Below are 19,710 nucleotides of genomic sequence, written 5' to 3'. Positions count from 1 at the left end.
GTGCTCTTCCAGGCTGAATAGCCCATGGCTCTCAGCCTCATATCATAAGGTCTGTTTTCCTGACCTCTGATCATGTGTGTGGCTCTACTCTGCACCCTCTCAAGCTTATGCAATATTTATCTACCCTATGCTTTTTAAATAACTGATAACTATTTTGAACATTGTTGTTTCAGATGCCCCACTTGGTTTCTCTGTTACTCAGGTATTAGCAAATGATATGGATTTAAGCCCAGCTCTTCTCTATAGTTTTAGTGACAATGCTAATCCTGCAATTAAATTTGCTATCAATCAGTACACTGGAGTAATCACACTTATGGAGCCATTGGATTTTGAAGAAGCTGCTCAGTATGAGTTGTGGATCAGAGTTTCAGATTCCATATATGAAACAGAAGCACAGCTCACTATTCATATTTTGGATGTCAATGATAATCCACCAGTGTTTACTCAGGACTCATACCAGGTAAGAATGTGGCAAATCTGTAGAATTTAAATATGTCACTAAATGGTCATATATATACATGCACACACACACACACACATCACCCTTGAAAGGTCCTTTTTGTGCTCTTGAAAGATGCATTTGAATACCATGAAGAAGGAATTTCTGTCTGTCAGTGCTGCATCATTAGTAGCAGTGAAAATTTCTACATGCTCTCTTTCTAATGTATTTCAACTCTTATTTACTGGTCCTGTTTGTAGCACTGAGAGTATGTTCAGTTTTTGTACTCATTCATTCCTTAAGCTCAGTGTTGACAAAACTATATTTCTGTAGAGGTGCCAGTTAGAGCTAACTGCTTTTATGATATAAGTAGCAATGCACAAGGCACTTTTTTGAGACCATGACACTCTGCCACCGTGGGCTGCCACACAGCATCAGATGACAATACTATCCAGTTGATGCTATTTTATACTGGATTTGAATAGAAAAAAAAGTGTCTTTGCAATTTTGGGATCATGGATCAGATCCCAAACGTATTCTACTTCCTAGTGCAAGGGGAGCGTGGGATCATCATCCTTGGACCCGAGCTTGGTGCCTGACAATCTGCTGATTGTTAGGTGGACCAGGACATCACTGAAGCTCCAGGTGGCTTCAGCAAATTCAGTGTGGTCCCTGCCAACCAATGATCAGCTGATTGCTGACTGATTGGGATTGCACCAGGCAGGACTGGCTCCAGTGCTGTCGTGGATCCAGCCAGCAATCAGCCAATTGCTGACCAGTGGAGACTGCACCTGGACCAGTTGAGACCCCTGATGTGTTTTTTGGCTGGTTCCCATTGTTCAACGTAAGGCACAATGGAAACCAGCCACAAAATTACTGTATTTACTTGGATACAAGACAACCTTGAATATAAGGTTATCCTCCAGTAATTAGATTCTGTATATGGAAAATTTATAAATCTGTTATAATTTTCTGGATGTAGAATCTAATTATCGGAATGTTGTCTTGAATTAATCTCCCTCCTGCTGCTACAGCAAGAAAATAGTGGCCACATTAATCTCATATGACAGGCTAAGAGAGGGAGGAACAGAGCCTCTCAGCAACGTAGAAGATTGGTGATATTTACCAAACAATTTAAGGCTTGTGAAGAAACATGCATCACTGGAAATGGGAAAGAAAGGCACGTTCAGCTGCGGGAATGAAGAGGAAATCAAAATATATTTGATGTAATGGCTCACCATGACTTGAAAAAGAGTTAGCACTGAGGGAGACTGAGTACAATGGGCATTATGTCTTATTCAGATGGCTTCACTAATCTATTTTTGTGGTAGGTTCCTAGCAGTGTGTTTGCCCAGTATGGGCCATGTGTTTTATGGGCATGCTCAGGATGGGCAGCATTCAATCAACTTCATAGTAGGTTTGCATGACTGAGCCCATGCTGCTTCTGACAGCAGTTAAATGACAGCCAGTAGAGTTAATGGGAGGGCCAGAGGGGCAGGGTTGCTGGTATGTGAATATAGAATGAGGGGCTTTTTTTCTTCTTGCTGATTGGGAGGGAGATAAACCTCATATTCAAGTAAATTATGCATATTTTCTGGAATAATGTTGTGGCTTATTTCGTGTTTTATCACACCATTAATTGCCTGAACATGTGACCAGGTTGCAATTTGAACCACAATTAACTGGTGAATCACAGCTCAAGTGTAACCTCTGCCAGGGGGCTTAGTCCCCTAGGCCTAGATATGAGACTTAAGGGGTGTGTCTACACATTCATCAGTGTGCCTTTGCTACTGCACATTAAGTTGAGTACCTCTAATATGAGGTACTAGATAAAGACACAGTAACTGTGCTAATGCTCAGTAGCAAAGGCAAACTTTTTGTGATGCTTAATGCACAGTAGACTAATTCTATTGTGCATTAACACACAAGCATAGTTTTTACCATGACACACTAATGTGCAGTACAACAGTCTGCTGCACATTAAGATGTCTTGTGTAGATGCATCCAAGCATGGCAAAGCTGAATGAGACTATGTCTAACTTTTAGGTGCCCATTTCCTAGAATTAGATTCACAAACACAAGTAAAGCTTCCCTCTTCTTTTACAGTACCATATACAATATATGGGGAAAGTTAGGTGCCTAAGAATAGAGTTCACAAAAGCCAGTTCTCTGAGTACGGAATGCCTGAGCCAACCATTAAGAAATGTCAGAGGAACATGGCTGAAATACCAGCTCCCTTCTACTTTTCTGTAGCAGCATGTACATGGCATAGGGATTCACAATTTAGAATCATCTTACCGACTTAAGCACATAAGTCATCCCTTTAAGTAGGGCAGACTAGATCACTCTTACAACACAAAAAAGAGGTGCTGCCACCGGCCACCTTTTTCATAACAATCTAGTGATTAGAGTACTTATCTAGGGAGAACTTGGTTCTTCTAGTCCCTCTTCAGTGTGACAGAATTTAAGCTCATGTAGGGAAGGAGCTGACATAAGATGGACGGGCAGTCTAGTCCTCTCCTATTGAAGTTGTGTCACTGTGTAGCCAAGAATGTCAGATTCACAGGATCACAGAAAGAGTGAGGCAGAGAGAATGAGCATGTTAGATTGAGTATAACTAGCCCAGTGATGAGACCCCTGCCTTGTATAACAGGGGAAACTTGGGCTCTGATTCATGCTTCCTAAAACTTCTTATGAATTTTACATTAAACATCCAGTGGATAAAAAGCATAACATGAGGATCAGGGACAGGAACCCAGGACTTTTCCTCCTCTGGGGAGTGCATACATCACTGGGCTGCTGTCATGCTTGCTCTTGCTCGCTTGCTCTCTGGCCCCATGAATCTTGCATTCTTGGCTTTACAGTTGCTCATCTCCAACAGGAGCCGTGCAGGATACTCCTACCTTTGCCCATAGCCTGGTAGGTAGGGCACATTTTTGGGAGTGGAGAGATATAGGTTAGATGAGGACTTATAATCTGGGTCTCCCACTTGGGTGAATACTTTAATTACTAGGCTATTACATAAAGGTCCACCACTATGATGTTTAAGTAATTTGTCAATGGTTGCTGTGCTTAGTGTAGAACCTCAGACAGGTTCTTAATATAAAGTGGGCGTGAAGATGCTCAGTTCAGCCAAGATGGAAGTACCTCTGGGCATGTGCAATATTAGAAATTTAGTTGCCTAAATATCATAGTTTCTCATGCATATCCTGCACTTTTTTTCCCAAAAAAACAGCTGCTTGAAATTGGAGAGCTCATTATATGTGAGAAATATGGTAAGAGTGGTTTCTGATGCTTAGCAGGCAAAAGTTAAGTCTGCAATCCACAGGGAGCAGAACAGTGAGCAAGCCTAGCTCCCTAGCTGCTGCTACTCAGTTACTTACTACAAGGATAAATTGTGGGGGGAGGGGAGGGTTCATTATGTCTTTAAAAAAACAATGTTTGTATCTTATTCTGCAGTGTATTTTGTGCAAGAAAATATGGTAACTTTATTGGCCAAAGCTTAGGCATCTAAGAGTGCATCTACATGAGATGCTTTACTGTGCAGCAGACTAATTTGCTGTGCAGTAGAGCATCACAGTCCACATGTGCACAGCAATTAGGGTGCAGTAGATTAATTTAGTGTGCTGCTGGATAGTCCCATTAGTGGTATCTGGCAGTGCAGTAAATTACTGTGCTTAAATGCATGTGTAGACGGTGATGCCAGAATTAGTTTACTCTGTCTCATATTGAGCCGGAGTATATTCAGTCACATTAATTGCATTTGTAGAGGCACTGTAAGTGATTATGTGGGGCTTCTGTGGATCATTCACATGAATTTAGGTGCCTACATTTTATATGCTCAAGTGTTTGTTCTGGATCTGGCCTTTAAGCCTTCCCTATCTCTCGTGTCTTCTGGTTTTGGAAAATGGTATAGGCAAACATTATGTACTAGTACTAAGAATATTTGTGCAGATTGATATAGACATTACAGGCAAGATTATTAATCAGTGTAAATCAGCCTTGCTCCATTGGCTCTGATAATATAAACCAGCTGAGTTTCTGGTCCAAAGCTTTTTTATCTCACTTTTACCTAAAGTAGAAAGGCATATCTCATTCCCTATTCACAGCACAGAAATTTTATTGTGCTCTCACATTTTCATATTTATCCTAAATATGCATTTAACTAAATACAAATGCAACTCATGTACTAATAATGCAAACTAGATGCTTATCTTTTGAAGTCATGACATAGGTAACTGTTGTATCATATTCATGTCTGAAATCTGATTTAAAAGGTGCCAGAAAATTTTGATCACAAAAATAACACATCTGGGCTTCACATAATGAAAGCTCTTTAAAAAACAAATTTGTTTCCTGATTTCCTAGATTCTGGAAAAAAGAAAGGGGCATATAACTTAAATTATAACATTATAATTTAAATTAAATTATAACATTCATAACGACACTTGGATTTTTTAGAGTATATAAGAATCTTCTAAAGTAAATAGAGACTTCAGAACAGCCTCCAAATTCTATTCCTGAACTGAAAATATGATGCAACTGAAAGGAAGGAGAAGTGTTAGTTTTAGCTACAATATACATTACCTTATTTCAGTAAATGTATGTCTGACTCAATACATTATTTCACTCAGAAATGAAATATCTACTGAATGGATCTATTAATCACCAAGTTCATTCTTTACCTTGGATTCATTTCTTGCATTATTTATAATGTCTCAGTTTCTACGTTTTCTTCTCAGGTGAAAGAAATCAGGTGAAACCTTTCCCAAAGCTGGGAACTGTATTTGTTTTCAATAATCAAACTTTTAAAAAGGTACTTTGCTATTTACAACATTTTATATGTAACTCATACTGCTGTTTACATTCCAGGTAACAGTACCTGAACTCACACCTGCAAATACCACTGTTTTGACGATCTCTGCTATAGATAGAGATTCAGAGCACAATGGAATTATTTGGTACAAAATTCTGTCTTCTGATGAGGGATTTTCAATTGATTACAAAAATGGTGAGTCTGTTATATGGTTTGTTATGAAATAAGGACATATTGTATAGATTTTTTCTGGTCGCTGAATTTTAGATATCTTTGGTAACTTTCATCCTGTATCAGTTATGCATGAGTCACAGTGCAACAGTGACTTTCACAATGTTCATGAGAGCTGAAAACCTGATGGCATGTTGGTCCATAGCACTTTTGTTTTGGGTTCCCACAGTTGTTCCTCACAGTCCACACTTGACTTCCAGATACTAAGGGGAAGGGAAAGAACGTAGATTTTCCTCCTCCCACTCTCTCTACTCTGCTACAGCAGCAAAGTACAAAGCAGAGAGTTACAACATCCTACAGAAACTATTCTTTATTGTGATTTAACTGGAAATCTACTGTAACTTGTGTTAGGTTTAATTTTGTTTCAGTTAAAATAATGTTTATGTGTATTTGATAACAGGTTATACTTGCTGCTACTATAATAAGAATCATGTAGTTGGTTTGCTTAAGTCTTATGTATTGAATAATTATGTTATGACTTGTATAATGCAGTACTCTGAAGTTGAATTGAAAATTAGGCTTTAGGAGCCATGTCTATATGAGACGCTGACTGTCTATACAAGTACTAAATGACTGTGCAGTAATGACAGTGTAATCAGCATCTTGTGTAGATGCAGCCATAATGTAAGACTTTTGTGACACACATCATTTTTTTCAGCAACCACCATCTAATTCTTCTAATTAGTTCTGACCTAAAATTTGTTGTACGTATCTTAACATATAGATAATTGTTGCCAATATTTTAAGGAATTATTAATATGCCCATTGGAAATTATCAGATTAGAAAACAGTGGACAGTTATTATTCAGTTTGAGCACATTCATATAAATTATTGCTATTCATGAGCATTTTTTTGAGTGCTAGTGTTTGGGTAATGGCAGTACATAAAAATATCTATGTACAAGTGCCTCACATAATTCTATTGTTTTTTCATGCAAGGAAGTTCACCATTTATCTGCCACTGTGAGCCTCTCAGGCTGGGTAAGCTATACATCTACTAAATAAATGAATACATTCTTCATTCAGCACTTTCCCTCTCTCTCTATTTATGTGTAACAACAACAGGAATATATAATACACACTATATTTTACATAAACTAATATATATTTAAGTATATATTTTATTACATATAAAACATATTTTTCCTGTTGTTAAAGTGTGAAGCAAGAACTAGAAGTAATTGAGCAAAGAAAATGGAATAAGGATCTAAGGACAGTCTCTTAAGTTTAATGAGGATTCAGAAAAGAAAACAGCTGGCTCTGGCTAGGAAGGACATTGAGGGAGAGGGGAAGGACATGAACTGCAGTCTGGAATCTAGAGGAGTGACACTAGATGTTGTTTGGTAAGGAGACCTGTGCAGAAGTGAGAAACCTGAGTCTAGAACTGGGTGAAAAGAAGGTAATTGGACTGATAGTAGGATGGGAGACTCAGGATTGTCAGAAGAGACTGCAAATAAATTCCGGAATACATTGCTCCAGAGTTTATTCGTGCGCAGCACACTGAGCCCAGTCAGAGCAGCCCAAGACTGCTCTGACTAGGATCAACATGCTGCAAAGGCGCTGGCTGGGGCACAAGGGTGCTTCAGCATGGATCAAGCTGGCAGGCAGCCCCTGCACTGAAGCATCCTTATGCCCTAGGCAGCTGAGCAGTGTATTTACATGTGCTGCTGCGCATGAAAAAAAATCCAGAGCAGGTGAGTACTTGTATTTACAAGTACAAGTACTCACTTGTATTTACAAGTACTCACCTGCTCCAGAGTTTACTAGTTTCATATGCCCTAATAGGAGTGCACATGTAGACACTGAGATGTTTACTGAGCAGTTAATAAGGCAGTTCCCCAGTAAACGTCTTGTGTAGATGCACCCTGCGACTAACTTGTTGAAAACAGGTTAACTGTCAAGGTGATATTTGTGGAGGCAGTGCCACACTGAAAAAATTATTTATAGGTTGTTGGCACCAGGTGTATGCTGGTGCTTTTCAGAGGATGGGGTTCCTATGAGATATTTACCACCCCTAGATGCTAGAAGAAACCATGGCACTGACTTAGCAGCAAGTTTAATCTTCTTTACTATAAGGTGTACCACTTGTTGGTGCTGCATGACCTGGTGGATCACAAGAAGATTCTTGTGCACAGATTTTGGTAGCACCAGCAATGTGCATGATGCTATAGGATTTGGGAGTTTTGGCATTTACTTGATTGAACAATCTCCACAGTTATTCCTTCCCAATGGCATAGTCATCAGCAGGGTGCAAATTCTCACCTGATGTCTGAAGCATCCTACCTACTTTGTCCTTTTGTGGCTGAAAAAGTCAAACCCAGACAATGTGGAGACATACATAACATTCACATATACTGTCAGTATTTTCAGAGTAGTGACTGAACATACATTTGAGAGACCAAAGGGAATAAAGAGGACACTGCCTCCCAAATCATCTGCATGCCAACAGTGGAAACACTGCACATAATAGTGGCCTTCTGTGCCCTCCACAATGTGTGTGGGGACAGAGGTGAGGTTTTTTTCATGGAGTGTATCCAGCACAGTCTTGGACCCTGTAAGGGATCCCCATAGCTTGAATGCCTCCCAATAAGCAGTATGGTTTCTGGCTTTAGGGAACCTAGGGAAATTAGGGATGCAGTATGTGCTTACATTGCTGGCACACGTGATGATTAATTGCCTGCCAACACATGTGCAGATGTCTTCAGACTAGGAGTTGACTTCCAGAGCCTTCCATGTCCTGCTTTTCCAAAGTGCACGTTGCGCTTTGCTTCCACCAAGGTAGCTGCTGCTGCTCTCTGTTCCTGTCCGAGAACATTAAATATTTTACACTTTTCAGTTGTCTCATTGATTCCTGTCATGATTTCTGGAGGGTTTTTTGAGGAGGGGAAGGCAAGGCCTTTGAACTTCTATTGACCTTTTAGGGTCCTTAGTAGGTGGGCAGTTTGCTCAGTCGTGAGCCATTGAATAAGAGTGGTTTTATTTCTTAGCCTTTGAGGGGCTATACATGAAGTTGGGTAGGTGAGGCCTTTTGCATGCCTTTTTATGACCAGTTTATTGAGTCATTTGTCTCCCACTGGACTTAATGGTCCTTAGTGAGTGAGCAACTTGCTCAGTTGTGAGTCAGTGAATGTGATTAACTTGGATTCTGCTTAGTCCCTGAAGAGCTTCATAGGCATTAGAGAGCAGGTTATCAGTAGCAATGTATGGCCTTCTTCCTGCTTGGAGCAATGGGGCTTTGATTCATGCATTGCATGAACTGAATTTTCTTCTTTAGTTCTTCCAGTAAAACATTTTTCTAGGAGCCAGTTCCCTTTTTGCATACACTTAGTAGGTTGACAGGCAAGAGACTGAATTCAATGGGAAATATGAGTAAAATAAATTACAAGCACCAAGATGCAAACAAAGCAAAATAAAATGAAGATAAAACTGAGATAAATAAAATGAAAAAAGAGATGCGAACTAAAACCTCCAGGTCAAAACTGCCAAGCACACAATGCAGCTAGACAAGAGACAAAAATTCTGCAGGTTGAAAACAATGAAGAAAGTGCACCCCAAATTAAAACACTGAGGCAATGTCACTCACAATAGATGCAAGTGATGTGAAAACACAAAATGAAAACGTAAGTCATCCAAGGACTTCAGGTGGAATTAAATGCAAAATTAAAATAGACAGATCCACAGTCCACCCAAATAAACTAGGTAAAGAATCTCACAGTACTGCCAGTGAACAGAATACACAGTTCACCAAGAACTGCTTACTAGAGAAGTGTCCTAAGATGCAGGGAATGGACTGAGACCCCATTAATGTTGCCTGCTGCTTGCAAGGCTGGCTGTTGTAGAGAACCTCAGCGAACTCTTCATGACATCCTTAGTCTCCGCAGTTCCAGGAACTGGCTGCTTGCTCAAGACAAATATCCTCTCACTCTGATCACAGAGGCAGGCTGAAGAGTAGGGTCATGAGAAAGGAATGCTTGGAGCTAAGAGCACTAGCAAGTATCTTCTCAGATTCCTCATAGTAGAGGCATCTCATTGTTGCATTTCCAGAGCACATGTTGCCCTTTGCCCGAGTACGCTGGGACTTTCTTCAGCCCCAGCACAGAGTCCTTGTCTAGTGAATCCCTAGCACTACTTGCCTCAGAGAGATGGCACTATAAATGGTAGAATGCTTGACTTTGCAATATTAAGAAATTTAATTTCTTCTCATGTAACACACACACATCTGATTGGCTCTTCAAATGTGTCTGTACAACATAGGCTCCTATTGGCTGTAGGTACTTTAATTATTGTGGCTTTACTTATTATATTATATTTTATTTTCAGGCTCAATATTCACTACCCAACCAGTGACATACTCAGGCAAAAATTCAGTTATTCAGCTTCTTATTGAAGCCAAAGACAATGGAAACCCTGCTTTGACTGCTGTTACTTCAGTGGAGATACAGGTACAGGATGTAAATAACTATGCTCCTCAGTTTACCATGGTACTATATGATCTCAGCGTGAGTGAAGATGCCACAGTTGGAAAAACACTTCTTACATTTTCAGCCATTGACTATGATTGGGAGCATGACAATGCATATATTGAATATTCTGTTATCAGTGGCAATGCTGATAATCAATTCCATGTGGAAACAAGTGTTAGTAAATCAGAAACATCCTACAAGTTGGTTGCCAATCTTGTTTTGAGCAGGAGATTGGATAGGGAAACAGCTTCTTCTCACAGTTTGGTCATTCTTGCATTTGACCATGGAACACCTTCTTTGAAATCTACTGCTACTGTATTGATAACTGTACTGGATATTAATGATAATCCTCCAATATTTAGTAGTCTGGAGTATCACATTCATGTCAAAGAAAGTATCCCAACAGGTAGTCATATTATGATGGTCTCAGCCAATGACTCAGATGCTGGAACCAATGCTGAAATCACTTATAACATAATCTCTGGAAATGAGAAAGGCCTCTTTCGATTAGATGGAAAAACTGGCTCTGTAGATTTGATTAGAAACTTGGATTATGAGGATACTATGACATTCACATTGACTGTTCTAGCCTCTGATGGAGGTATCAGTGTAAAAAATGTGGCTTTTTCAGTTCTTTTCCTTAAAGTCCTGGATGACAATGATTATGCCCCACTGTTTTTGTTTCCAAGTCTAAACTGTGTTATCAGTGAAAATCTTCCTCCCTTTTCTTCTGTGTGCACAGTTAATGCACTGGATCTTGATACAGGTCCCTATGGACATCTTTCTTACTCCATCCAATCTTCATGTTTGACCAATCGTGGAATTCCTCGAGATCATGACATGTTTTTCATAGATCCTTTGACAGGAGATATCCATACAAAACAAATACTTGACTATGAAAGTCAAAATAAATATTGTTTCATAGCCCAGGCAAAAGACAAAGGTGACTCAATAGCTACCCTAACAGTTCAGGTGGATGTTGATGGGACAGATGAGTTTGATCCTGTTTTTACCCAAAATCAATATTTTTTTGACCTTCCTGAAAAAAATGAAGCAGGTCAATTGGTTGGCAAAGTGGTAGCATCAGATAATGATGGCGGACTGGATGGAATTATTCATTATTCCCTGCTGAAGTTTTCTGAGTTCTTTTCTGTGAATCAGACTAATGGGAATATTTACTTGACTAGAACACTTCACCGAAAGAAAAGCAATAACCAAAGGAAAGATGGCACCCTTGAATTCTTAATAAGAGCACACAGCCCAAAACTTGGCTCTAAGTCTACCGTATGTAGTGTATTAGTAAATGTTTCCAACTCTCCTGAGAGCTATTCTGTTGTATCTGCATACAGCCTGTCTGTTAGCCTTACTGTCTCCTTTGTGGTATTCCTGCTTCTTACCATCAGTCTTATTGCACTTATTGTGAGATACAAACGAAAAGACATGATGAAGTCCTGCATGAAAAAAGAAACATCATCTTCATCAGCTGCTGATTTTAATTTGACCAGTGAAGATAATCTCTCTAAGGACTGCCAGAAAATACAGGAAACTGAGAGAAGTATACTTCCCATGGGTTCAGTAACAGAATGGTTGAGTTTGGTAGGCATCAGAGAAAAGAAGGATATTGGTAATCCCTGCAGGCACTCAGACTCAAGTGGCCATGGTTCAGCAGAAGGAGTGACTGCTGAAGACGAGGAAATCAAAAGGATTAATGAGCACCCTTTTCGAGCGAGTTCTGGCTCAGCCTTAAGTGAACGAGGATCACGTGTGCCAGACTCGGGAATTCCAAGGGATTCTGACCAACTGTCCTGTCAATCTGGAGAAACTGATGTAGTGGTTGCCACTCAGAGTGCAGAGAGCATCCATGCCAACAAGGATGAAGGTGGCAGAGAACACTGTGACACAAACTATACCCATAAGAAAATGGTGTCTCAAACGCTTAAAAAAATAGGGATACAAGAGAAACACATAATGACAGATGTTACAAGAGAATATATCTTCATCTCCGGTCATCAGGACTCCCGACGTGGATCACTTGCGACCCTTGTAGCCTCTGACGAGGATCTCCAAGGCAGTAATAACTGGGATTACTTGCTCAGTTGGGAGCCCAGATTTCAGCCTTTTGCCTCTGTGTTTAATGATATTGCAAAACTGAAAGATGAAAATTTACAAATTCATAGCTTTCCCAACGAGAAGAAATCTTTTATTTTCCCACCTCCCTTGATCACATCAGTAGCTCAGCCTGGCATAAGGACAGTACCACCGCGAATGCCAAATATAATACCAGGGCAGACATTTAAAAACTATCCTCATTCTCCTGTTCTCCATAATATTAAATGTCCTGCACCAGCTATGACCCCCAGTTTTTCTCCTTCTCTTTCTTTACTTACCATGCAGACTCCTGCAATTTCTCCAGTAGTGTCAGATGTAGAACTGATTGAAATATGTCTGACTGGGCCAACTCATGAACTTGCAGCAGAGGAAGAAGTTCAAGTGTAGATTATCAATCACTGATAAAACATGAAAGGGACATCTGACTTAAAGTATGCTTTGCTGCTGCTTAGCAAGAAAAACATGCATGCCAGCTACATCATCCTGTATTTTCATTCTGTTTTTATGATATAAAATGTAATAGGTAATTTAGTTTTCAATTTTCTAACTACTTACCCTGTTCTTTGAAAATATACCCTAGATCTGTAAGGTTTTTCCCTTACCTATCTTATTCCATCTCTCAATTTCCATGGTTTCTGAAGCAGGTACATACCTAAGTATCATATAGTGAGTTTGACCGACTACTTTGTTTTATCAGGAGAGATCTCTGTAACAGTATATTGTAATTAATAATTTATTGTGGAAGATCTTAATTTCAAATGCTGGTTACTGGTCAGGGTGCCATTTAATACATATACTCTGGGTTAGGATTTGACTGTAGCCCTTGCTGTAGATCTTTGCCACTAGAAAGGAGACTCTGCCAGCTACCTGCAGACTCCATTTGTGTAAAGGAATCACACTTGATTTAGGGTTGATCTAGCAGCTTCTTTGTTGCCCCCTCTTTGCTCTTATGAATGTTCCCAAGAAGCCATTATATCTGACTGGGAATGTGGCTACTTGATCATCCCCTTAGGGATATGGGAAACAAGGTGTAAAATAAAAGCAGTCTACTTCCTCTGAATTCTGTCAGAAGGTGACTTGGTCCCATTAAGCACTGGGACTGAAGAAGTATAAAGGTCCCATAAAGTCATCTGTGCTGCCTCACTTAGCATGTCAGCTGGGCCAGAGAACCTAGCCTAGCTTGTTACAAGTACCATATACACATCACATTTTGTATACGTATGTGTACCCAGACACACACACGTACACATGCCTCGTGTGTGTGTACTGGATCAAACTAACCAAAATATATACAAAGTAGTTCTACACTGACATCTAGTTCCCTCGATGTGTATATATAAAAGTCATCGGTACTTATTTTGCATCACATTAAATAAAAGTGAAGTACAGGAAATAACTGTACAAATACATGGCCTGCAAAGTACATGACTGGCATAGTCCTGTCAAGGTGTCCAGTCTTTTGGGATCAGCAGATATATCATGTGTTATGATTTTTCAGTGGTTTTCCCCAGAATCACACAAATGTGGATTCTTTCTGCATACAAATGGAGTCACTCATAAATTACCTATAAACAAAATACTGTTGTATGTCTACACTCCAGAAATAGAAATACCCAAGGTAGTTTTAAATGAAGTTCTACACAAACCAATTTACCTTCATCTTGTCACAGTAAATTAGCCTTTATGGAGACCATACTGGCATGGCTAGACTGCTTCTAGAAGCCAACTTAGTTTTGGAATCTCTGTGCTATGCGGCAACATGTAGTAGAGATATATTATAAGAGTTTGTGGGCAACATCAAATGTTTACAAGAAAAAAAATTAGCATCAGCCAAAGCCTATGCCAGGAATGGGGAAGCAAAGGAAAAGAGTCACTTCAAATTAGTATCTGAATATGGGCCATTATCTGAGAATGATTTGGGTCATTAGATTGGCCACCTCAGGGTTACATCCTTAGATTTCTTTCTAAGGACGGCAGAGTATATTTTTCCATTTTGCACTGTCACAAGATGCATGTCTTGTTATTGACATTTCAAACTTCATTTATGAACTTTCACACCAAATAGTTTTGGCTTTTACTTTGTACTGTAGTTACTTTTTGCAACCAACTCGGCAAAATTAATTTATGAACTGTGTATCAATGGAAATGTATGTACATAAAAACTAAGCAAAACTAAATGTTATACTAACAATCTATGTAATTGCATAGCTAAAATAACAATATTTTAAAATTAATGTTATATATTTTTTCTACTACAGTTTAAAAGTTATCCACATAAGCATATCTTTCGCCTGTTAAGATTATAATGTTTGCTACCTGTTCAGTTTGATTTTGGTACATGAAGCAATTACTATTATAATGAAATATGTCCATTTTGGGGTTCAGTTATATACAGTAACAGTTTCAGGAGATTTTAATATTACATCTTGCTGCATTATCTGTATGCAAAACTGTTTAATTAATATTACTTTAAGTCCCCAAACTCACAATAACTCTGAAGACAGAGGAGTGAACATTTTAATTCATATTCTGGAAGCCATCTTCAGGCACGGATGGTCAATGGGAAAATAAACATTTTATTCAGCGTGTAGGTGTTTGATCATTCACATTAGAAAATATGAAGTGAAAGCTAAGAAAACAGTATTGCCCTGGTACTTAGGCTGTAGAAATCACTGTTGCTGCTGGAATAAGATTAGCTCCAGAAATCTTCAAAAAAGCTAGTGACGTTCAGATAGGGCACTAGTTTAGCTGAGCGACCAGCAGGAGTGTATGTGGAAAATGAATTAACTGATAAAGTCTAAAACAAGTTTGGATACCCAGAGCACATCAGTAAGCATACCAGATTGATTGACAGAGATATGAAAGATTTCTCTTATGCATAGTGACAGTTTGTGGTATACATAGAAATAGGTAGACAGGTCAAAATGTGAAAGATAGACATGAAGTCCTGAATCCAGGAAGACACAGTACAACTGAAACAGATCAGAGAAATAAAAAGCAGAAATGCTCCATTGATTTGATTGTGAATCTAAACAGACTCTCCAGTACACCATGTTTAATAGCATTCCACTCAAAATATTACTTCTACTGAGCCACTTTATGTTAGATTGCTGTCATTATCAGTCATGCATGTACAATTGAAAATTCTGTGTTTTGTTACATTGAATGAAACCAGTATGGCAGTATAGTAAATGATTGGGCAATATATTCATAATAGCTCCCAGGTGAATCTATAAGGGGATAGTACACCACACTGCACACTTCCAGCCGCATAGGCAGATGCTGCTACAAACTGTACCCTAGGGTAGACAGCTTCAATAATGTGCATGTTGTCAATGTAACAACCATATAAAGAAATCTTAGCCCCTCCCCCCCGGCCTACATGTGAAAGGTGAAGGCATGATGGGGTCTAATGCATGGTCCACAAAATTGTGCCTCCTGGCATGCCACACATTCAGGGGGAGCCTGATCCCACAGTGCCCTGCTGGGATCCAGAGTCTGCAGCTACCCTGTGCTGCTGGGGCTGAGAGTCTGCTCCGTTGTGGAACTCCCAGTGCTGGCTGTGCATGAGGCACCCCTGCAGCCGGGAGCCTGGTCAGCTGCAACCTCCCAGCTGCAGAGCCAGATACTGTTACACATGCAACTTAAAGCTGAATAACAACAACCTGTAAAGTTAATACACCTTTTCCAGCAATAATTTTATAACTGTTATGGCATGATAGTTAATTTGCAAATGTCGCTGGTCTAAATTAATTGTGCAGTTAACCAGATAATTGCATCATAGTTATAGCATGCAGTGGTGGGACTTATATTATTTTAACCACTAGTTGATTCCACAAGGCCCACAGTCACCTGCAGTTTCCCAGTGACCTCATAGCTTGCGAGTTGTCTCAAGAGAAGGTTTAATTTGCTCCTTTTAAAACCTTTCTCATAGTAAAGGAAATAATAAGTTATAGGTTTGGTCCCAACTATGGCACTTTGTTTTCAGAGTTCACGCCACTTTTCCTACATTTCACCTGAAAAATGAGCAAACCAATTATCTTGTCCTTGTAGTGCCTTCCTTTTTTCCACAGCAACAGCTTTTTCAATGCCTTTTTGAAAGGATTCAATACTGCTTACATCCTCTTTGTCATATGCATGCTGCACTCAAGAGATAACAGGTCCAAGATATTTTGTGCTTCATTGAATTTTTCCAGTGACCTTTTCTTTCTAATTTACACCTTTATTAATATTATATCTAAGACAGAACAACATTATGCTAAGATACTGCCGTCTCATGTCTGGTTGAGCTTAAGAATGTGAATGTAGAATGCAAGTGTCTGCAATAAATCTTGTATCAGTTCTTTTAACATAACTGTTTTCTTCCTAAGTAAACAGTATAATTTGTATAATTTATCATGAGTTTACTATTAAACTTGCCTCAAACAAGCTATGTTACTTGCCATGCTGCACATGAGTTTTAGCACTTTGGAGGAGATACAGAACTTGTTAGTGGAAAATCATATTAAGATCAAAATGCATAAGCTATAAAACGAAAGACAGTTGTCTATTCTGGAATTTTGGCTCCCTGCCATTCTGGATTTGCTTGTTGGCAGCCTTGAAAACACTGGTGTAAATCAGTACCAAATGCACATCAAAATTCCATAAACCAGTAGTAATCATTAAATTGGCATTCAAGTTGACTTCTCTGCAAAGAAAACACCCTTCATATCTTCAGCAGATCTATCATTTAGGAACTATGAAAATATTAACCAATGGCTACCTTTTTTAAAATCCAATTTCACTAAAAATGCATCCCCATTCCTAAATTTAGTGTTGTACTAATTTCTAAAGTATTATTTGTCATTTATGTTTTGTTTCCTCAGGTTCTTTGTACTACACACCCTTTTTTTCTTTGACACGCACATAATTCTGGAGAATTATACAAATTTGTTTTTGTAATTCTGTATCTCTTTGCTAATATATACACATGCATGTGTACTCATAATATACCTTTAAAATACCATAAGCCAAATACAGCAGTCCTTACTCAGTCAGAACTCTCATTAAAACTTGACAGTCAGAACCAGCGTGCTGCTATTGTCCACTTACCATTGTGCCTATGTCAACAATTACATTAACAGGCAGCGGAAGGAAGTCATTTGCAAAAAAAGAGGGTCAGAATTTCCTAGAAAGTTTTAAATAGATGATCTTACATATTAAGAAACCAGTATAAGATGCTGCTTTGGCTCATAAACTATGCTAGCTACTATACGCCAAAGTGGATTTAGGCATCTAAGTGAAATCTTATCCTACCCTGCTTGGGTATCTGAAAAACAGCTAATACAAAAGTAGATAGATTCTCCTCTTTACTGATTTTTTTTTTTACTTAGTCTTGAAACGAAGATGATGGTGTGTTACAGAAGTATGCATTTTTTTGAAGGTGGAAAAGAAGTTCACTTAAAGTCTTACTAGATATAATAGGATCTGGTCCTTTGTTTAGATACCTTGCTCCATTTATAGTGTTCCACGATGTACTAAGTATGAGTATCTTTGAAAGCCACACCTTAATATTGAGAACTAGAATGAGATTGGTGAATAATGTGTTGGGGATCCTTGTACTATGGCAGAGTGTAGTAACCATTTATGATCAAGAAAAGCCCAGGACTACAATAACATAGGTGCTGAAAGACCAAACTAAGCTGCCTTGCCAGAGCTTTCTGGGATAGTTGCAAGAGCCATGTTTTGTAAAAATATGACTTGAAATTCCCACAACATGCATGAAATGTGGATGCTCCCATGTGGAAGGGGACAGTGAAGAAAGAAAAGATGGTGCTCTCCCCTACCTTGGGGGTCTTCAAGAGGAAACTGGACAAGCACTCTTTTCTGCCCAGGGCAGGGGGTTGGTGCCCAGGGCAGGTCACTTGATGACCTAGTGAAGTCCCTTCTGGCCCTAATATCTATGAATATATGAAAAAGCTTATATTCGTATTTTCCTTCTAATAAAACCTATTTTGATTTTACACTTTCGATCCATTTGTCATAAATATGAACATTCCAAATGCTTTCTCCCTTTTAAAATGTGTGAAATATACTGTAAAGACAACTTAAAATATGTAGATAGGTACCCAAGATGTTACAAGTGTTAAGCTTTTCTTTTCTTATGTCTTACGGGTAATTTGAGCAATGTAAAGAGCTTTGAAAACATCCAGGTAAAATCAGTCATCAGGGTCTCTGATCTTTGTTTGAATAAGGCTGAATGCCCCTGATGCAGCACCAGGAAAGAACCCTTATGCCTGAAAATGTAGATGTTGTGACAAAGGGCTGCAATGATTTACTGAATGAATTGAAACTTTGCTTAAAATGCCTTTACTATTAGAGGAGCACTAATATTTTTGAACATCAGGATGAAAATGGAGGACAGCAGCACCACAAAATATTTAAAAAACTGGCAGCTGCATCAGAGCCAGTGTCACCATAACTGTGTGAAATTAAACCTAAAACTTAGCATCATTTTACACTTCAGAATATTTAATGCAGCCCCAACTGCCTGAGCTAAAACTGTAGGCGGTTGTGAAGATGTTGACATTTGAACAGATGTCAGCAATCTTAGGAAATCTAAGTTGGGCTGTAGATTGAGAGCTGGGCAGCTAATGGTGATTGTTACATAAAAGCAATGTGCGAATATAAATCTGAGTCAGGCCCCAAGTCAATAAAGTTAAGAATTTTTACATCATTATTAGGAGGGTGGGAGGGGTGTGGAGAAGTAGAAGTCTGGTCCAACTATGTTTTGTTGTAACTTTTCAAATTCTGAATTTAAATCAGTTTTGAACCTCTACTGCGGTGCCATTTTCAAGACAGCTTAGTAATGAATGGAGCCAGTATTGGGTTTGCATTTGGCTGTTTGCATCTTACTCAGAAACTCTTTTTTCAGGTTCAGCATAACTTGGAATTTGAAGCTCTCCGTGTTCATTAAAAAAAAAAAACTCTGAAAATTTTGGGGGTGTAATCCAACAACCCGAGATTTCCACAGACTTTAGTGGGTCTTGGATGGACAAGAAGATTGTACCTGGAAGAAATGGATAACATGTGTTCCTTGCTAGTACCATAATAAGATTCATTAGCAGCAGAGATCTGGTTCCCTGAGGTGCAGGGGATATAAACCAGCTTTATATGAGCTTTAAAGAAAGAGAAAGCAAGAGTCTGGGTAGAAAATAGAACAAGTGTGAGGGATTTGCCTTGTAACTCATGATGATTGATGCACGCCTTACCTCATGTGCTTATTTTGGCCTAGAGTTTATGGAAGTCTCTTGGGCCTTAAAGAAGTAGGAAACTTATTGTTGCTGTATTCTGATCTTAAATATCCTACAGTCTGGGTGCATCTACACGAGACATTTACTGTGGAGTCGCCTAATTAGCTCCACGGTAAAACGGCACTGTCTAACGTGTGATGCTATTAGGATGGAGTAAACGAATTAACTTCACTACAACAGTTATTTCTCTGTAGCAACATACATGTAGATGCTGAAAGGGCTGGCTGGGACATAAGGGTGCTTCAGTGAGGGGGCTGCCTGCGATTCTAGCTCCACGCTTCAGCACCCTTGTGCCCCAGCCCGCCCCTCCACAGCACATTGAGCCAGATTGGAGCAGTTCTGGGCGCGCAAGCTGACCTC

The 19,710-nt window shown here is 39.2% G+C and overlaps 1 protein-coding gene across 1 annotated transcript in view; it reads left to right on the top strand.

Moving 5' to 3' along the window:
* The window catches only part of DCHS2 (dachsous cadherin-related 2), a 124,349-nt gene extending 110,480 nt beyond the window's left edge, over positions 1–13,869 (top strand). The window contains exons 18-20 of the mRNA XM_019521054.1: positions 174–460; positions 5,312–5,450; positions 9,807–13,869. Coding sequence (XP_019376599.1) covers positions 174–460; positions 5,312–5,450; positions 9,807–12,445 — 3,065 coding nt within the window. The 3' untranslated portion in view covers positions 12,446–13,869. The remainder of the gene's footprint in view (positions 1–173; positions 461–5,311; positions 5,451–9,806) is intronic.
* The last annotated feature ends 5,841 nt before the right edge of the window (positions 13,870–19,710 follow it).

The sequence above is a fragment of the Gavialis gangeticus genome, unplaced genomic scaffold (genome assembly GCF_001723915.1).
Source record: "Gavialis gangeticus isolate Ggan-Ray unplaced genomic scaffold, GavGan_comp1, whole genome shotgun sequence".
Taxonomy (NCBI): domain Eukaryota; kingdom Metazoa; phylum Chordata; order Crocodylia; family Gavialidae; genus Gavialis; species Gavialis gangeticus.
The sequence above is the reverse complement of the archived record's forward strand: the minus strand, read 5'-3'. Positions and strand labels throughout refer to the sequence as shown.